This window comes from Triplophysa dalaica, chromosome 20 (assembly GCF_015846415.1).
Source record: "Triplophysa dalaica isolate WHDGS20190420 chromosome 20, ASM1584641v1, whole genome shotgun sequence".
NCBI classification, from domain to species: Eukaryota; Metazoa; Chordata; class Actinopteri; order Cypriniformes; family Nemacheilidae; genus Triplophysa; species Triplophysa dalaica.
The window spans coordinates 20,473,100-20,478,099 of record NC_079561.1 but is presented as its reverse complement, the minus strand read 5'-3'; the positions used below and the strand labels follow the sequence as shown (position 1 = coordinate 20,478,099).

The following is a 5,000-nucleotide window of genomic DNA, read 5'->3' as shown; positions in this document are numbered from 1 at the left end:
CAGCTTTAATCAATACATCCAATCTCATCACATTGATTGGACCCCAGGTTGGCTGACTCCTGGCTCCAATTAGCTCTTGGAGAAGTCATTAGCCTAGGGTTTCACATACTTTTTCCACCCTGCACTATGAATGTTTACATGTTGTGTTCAATAAAAACATGAAAACGTATAATGTTTGTGCGGTATTAGTTTAAGCAGACTGTGTTTCTCTATTGTTGTGACTTAGATGAAGATCAGAACACATTTTATGACCAATTTATGAAGAAATCCAAGTAAGCCCAAAGGGTTCACATACTTTTTCTTTCAACTGTATATGACATTTCATGCCGTGTGTAATGTCGTTGTGTATGAAAGTAAGCAGTCTGCCCAGTTGTAAAGCCGAAGGTGAATGAATAATAAAGTTATTGGCTCGGAAAAAAGGGAGTCGACTCTGAATCACGCAAACGAGTCGTCCCTCTTCTGATTCATGAACCGCTGTGGATTTACATCACTACATATAGTCCCCGCCTACGTTTAGCTAGGACTGCCTGCGAAAACTTTCAAACACTGTCACTCGTGAGCCTCAGTCACGTTAGACCAATCACTGTAGACTAGAAAACCAGAGTAAAAACAAAAGTTTAATTTAAGGGAAAAAACAATCCAAATATTTTTGACCCTATGTGAAAAAGTAATTGCCCCCTAAACCTAATAAAAAGTTATGTCACCCTTGGCGGCAACAACTGCAATCAAGCGTTTGCTATAGCTCACAAAGAGTCTATCACATCACTGTGGAGGAGTTTTGGCCCACTCTTCTTTGCAGAATTGTTTTAATTCCGCCACATTGGAGGGTCTTCGAGCATGAACAGCCTTTTCGAGGTCAGGCCACAGCTTCTAAATTGGATTTGGTCACTCCAAAACCTTTAATTAGATTTTTTTAGCCATTCAGAGATGGAATTTCTGGTGTGTTTTGGATCATTGTCCTGCTGCAGAACCCAAGTCTGTTTAAAACTTGAGGTCACAAACCGATGGCCGGACATTCTCTTTTAGGATTTTCTGGTAGAGCACAATTCATGGTTGCATCAATTATGGCCAGTGGTCCAGGTCCTGAAGACATCACACTACTGTCACCATGTTTGACTGTTGGTGTGATGTTCTTTTTATGAATTCTGTAAGTACTTTGTAACAGGATGCACACCTTCCAAAAACTTTAACCTTTGTCTCATCAGTCCACAGAATATTTGCCCAAACGTTTTAGGGATCATCAAGATGTTTTAAAGCAAATGTGAGACGAGCATTTGTGTTCTTTTCTGTCAGCAGTGGTTTTCATCTTGGAACTCTCCTATGATGCCATTTTTGCAGTCTCTGTCTTATTGTAGAATCATGAACACTGACCTGAACTGAAGCAAGAGAGCCCTGCAGTACTTAAGATGTTGTTCTGGGATCTTTTATGTCCTCCTGGACGAGTCGTCGTTGTGCTGTCATTTTGGTAGACCGGCCAATGCTGGGAAGGTTTACCACTGGTGCATGCTTTCTCCATTTGTGGATATTGGCTCTCACTGTTGTTCACTGGAGTCCCAAAGCCTTAGAAATGGCTTTGTAACCCTTTCTAGACTGAGATATTTCAATGACTTCGTTTCTCATCTGTTCTTGAATTTATTTTAGATTGCGGCATGATGTGTTGCTACATCTACATTTTTTTGCCTCCTTTGAATAGCTGATTATATTAGGTTATAAATTGGACAAAGTTGACAGGCTTGTTGTGTAGGTTTGATTTAAGTATAGTGTGTGTTTTATACTTGTGTTATTCCAGAATGAAACTGATGATGTCTGTGAGAGGATCTAACTCGTATGGTTGTGTGTGTTTGTACAGGAGGATGACCCAGCGTTTGTGTCTCAGCGTCAGGTGTATCTGGACATCGGTGAGGAGATGTTGCTTCATGCCTTTGAGGGATATAATGTGTGTATATTTGCTTATGGTCAGACTGGAGCGGGAAAGTCCTACACCATGATGGGTAAACAAGAACACGGACAGCACGGCATCATACCGCAGGTACACACACACACACACCTCATTATATTCCAGGTAAATGTTGTTTTGGGCTGAGCAGTATTGTGTCGTATTGGCTTTCCTGTAGATCAGTGTTTAGAGCATGCGCTAGCAATGCCAAGGTCATGGGTTTGATCCCAGGATTGCACACACTGTACATAGTAACAAATGTATAGAATCATGCAATGTAATTGGCTTTTATAAAAGCTGACAAATGAATAAATGTGTAAAAGCGTGGGATAAATGTAAATGTGTTGTATGTGAGTGTCCTCTGGGGTTGTATGTGTGTATTTAAGAACGGGTTTGTGGTTGTGTTGCAGATGTGTGAAGATCTGTTCAAACGTATGTGTGAGAACACAGACCCTGAGCTGTCTTACTCTGTAGAGGTGAAGATTCACACAACATTCTCTTCATGTTACAGCATAACAAATACAAGACAAGAGTCTTTATAGTGTGTGTGTGTGTGTGTGTGTGTGTAGGTGTCATTTATGGAGATCTACTGTGAGAGAGTAAGAGATCTGTTGAACCCAAAGAGTAAAGGAGCACTCAGGGTTCGAGAACATCCCATCATGGGTCCTTATGTAGAGGACCTGTCCAAACTGGCTGTGACATCATATGATGACATCAGAGACCTCATGGACTCCGGAAACAAGGCCCGGTAACATTCATCACCACTGCTGCACTACAGCCAACATTAAACATTCATGTGATTGACTGATTGATTGATTTGATCAGGACGGTAGCAGCGACAAACATGAATGAGACGAGCAGTCGCTCTCATGCTGTCTTCACCATCATCTTCACTCAACATCGCCAAGATCACCTGACCAACCTCCAAACAGAGAAGGTGTGTGGCCATGTGTACGTGCGTATGTGCATGCATGCATGTGTGTGAGAAGTGTATGATAAGAAAGTGTGTTTGGTGCTTGTGTGTGAGATGTGTTTGACAAGAAAGTGTGTGTGTGTGAGAGAGATGTGTTTGGTGCTTGTGTTTGAGATGTGAATGATAAGTGTGTGTGAGACGTGTCTAAAATGTGTGTGTTACAGGTGAGTAAGGTGAGTCTGGTGGATTTGGCAGGCAGTGAACGAGCAGATTCATCAGGAGCCAAAGGAGTGAGATTAAAGGTGTCACACTGTCACACAACTGACAATAATCATGACACAAAGAACTCTGACTGTTGATATTCTGTTGAAACTATAGTCACCCTCAGTAATCTCTGTGTCTCACACAGGAAGGTGCTAATATTAATAAATCTCTCACTACGCTGGGGAAGGTCATCTCTGCTCTTGCTGAAATGGTGACACAACGTCGTTCAGTAAAGACACAACAACATTGAGGAGCTGTGTGTTACTCTGTGATCTGATTGTGTGTTTGTGTTTCTATCTGACAAACAGCAAACCAGCAAAAGAAAGAAATCTGAATTCATTCCCTACAGAGACTCTGTGCTCACCTGGATACTGAAAGAGAACCTGGGTGAGACACATACACAGAGAGAGAGAGAGATAGAGAGAGAGAGAGAGAGAGAGAGAGACACTTCTGATGTGTGTGTTTCAGGTGGTAATTCTCGTACGGCTATGATTGCTGCTCTCAGTCCTGCAGACATCAACTATGAGGAAACACTCAGCACCCTCAGGTGTCCATCACTTCATCCTTTAATCATCTGTTGATGTCCTGCCACTGTCCTCTCACAGCCTGTGTGTGTGTGTGTGTGTGTGTGTGTGTGTTTAGATATGCTGATCGTGCGAAGCAGATTCGCTGTAATGCTGTGATCAATGAGGATCCAAACGCTCGTCTCATCAGAGAGCTGAAGGAGGAGGTGAATCGACTCAGAGATCTGCTGCTGGCACAGGGTCTCAGACAACTCACCACACCTACAGGTACACACACACACACGTGTGTGTTTCATCCACAGTAATGTCATGTCTGACTGATCTTCATTATAGGTCTTTTCTCAGTGAGTATTGATTAGATGAATTAATCTACATGTCGTGACATTGGTTCAGTCAACTGATAGTGTCTTTTTTAACACAGAGTAGAACACAAACTCTGTTTCTCTTGTAGCTGCTGAAGTCAACAATAACCGTGTTGCTGTGACTCTCCTGCCCGCTGGACCCGCCTCTAACAGAGCTCCGCCAATCACAGCGCACAGCTCAGGAGACGACCCCGCCTCTGTGGATGGAGATCCCCAATTAGAAGAATTTCAGGGCGAGACAATTACTAATGAAGAAGCAGTGGAGAGACTGAAGGTATGAGAGGGCGGGACAAAAAAACAGGAAGTATGTAACAGAACTCCAGATGAAAGAAGGGTTGTGTGTTTGCAGGAAACAGAGAAGATCATCTCTGAGCTGAACGAGACGTGGGAGGAGAAACTGAGAAAAACTCAGTCCATACGATTTGAAAGGTGGTACAAAACACCAACATTCGTTCATCCAGAATAAAAGTCATGTTGTGATTGCATTTGATTATCATGTGAACAGTACATGCGGTGGGTTTGGTAGATGGACAGTTGTGTAGTGAGAGAAACACACACACACACATATTAACATGTTTCTTTGTCTCGTGTAAAGAGAGTCGGTTCTGGCTGAGATGGGTGTCTCTATTAAACATGATGGAGGAACTGTAGGGGTGTTCTCACCTAAAGGGGTCGGTACACAAACACAAACACACAGGTTAGAAACACAACAGAGAGATGTTTGTACTTAAGTGTGTGTGTGTTTTAGACGCCTCACCTGGTGAATCTCAATGAAGATCCACTGATGTCAGAGTGTTTGTTGTATTACATCAAAGAGGGAGTGACCAAGTAAGTGTGTTACACCTGAGTGTTTTTCAGAAGTGTGTGTTATTGTCATATGTGATTATCCTACATAGAAATATTCACATTGTGTTTTAAAATGTGACCTGGAAATGAGATGACCTATTGATTGAATTATAATTAGATTGATCTGAAGAGACGTGTGTGTGTGTGTGTGTGTG

General features: G+C 42.3%; 1 protein-coding gene across 1 annotated transcript in view; it reads left to right on the top strand.

Annotated features, from left to right (window-relative positions):
* The window catches only part of si:ch73-375g18.1 (kinesin-like protein KIF1C), a 35,527-nt gene that overhangs the window by 21,760 nt on the left and 8,767 nt on the right, over window positions 1-5,000 (top strand). Inside the window, exons 4-16 of the mRNA XM_056732583.1 lie at window positions 1,850-2,029; window positions 2,347-2,412; window positions 2,506-2,684; window positions 2,762-2,873; window positions 3,074-3,151; window positions 3,259-3,324; window positions 3,422-3,500; window positions 3,582-3,660; window positions 3,756-3,904; window positions 4,089-4,273; window positions 4,349-4,428; window positions 4,595-4,670; window positions 4,748-4,827. Coding sequence (XP_056588561.1) covers window positions 1,850-2,029; window positions 2,347-2,412; window positions 2,506-2,684; window positions 2,762-2,873; window positions 3,074-3,151; window positions 3,259-3,324; window positions 3,422-3,500; window positions 3,582-3,660; window positions 3,756-3,904; window positions 4,089-4,273; window positions 4,349-4,428; window positions 4,595-4,670; window positions 4,748-4,827 — 1,409 coding nt within the window. The remainder of the gene's footprint in view (window positions 1-1,849; window positions 2,030-2,346; window positions 2,413-2,505; window positions 2,685-2,761; window positions 2,874-3,073; window positions 3,152-3,258; window positions 3,325-3,421; window positions 3,501-3,581; window positions 3,661-3,755; window positions 3,905-4,088; window positions 4,274-4,348; window positions 4,429-4,594; window positions 4,671-4,747; window positions 4,828-5,000) is intronic.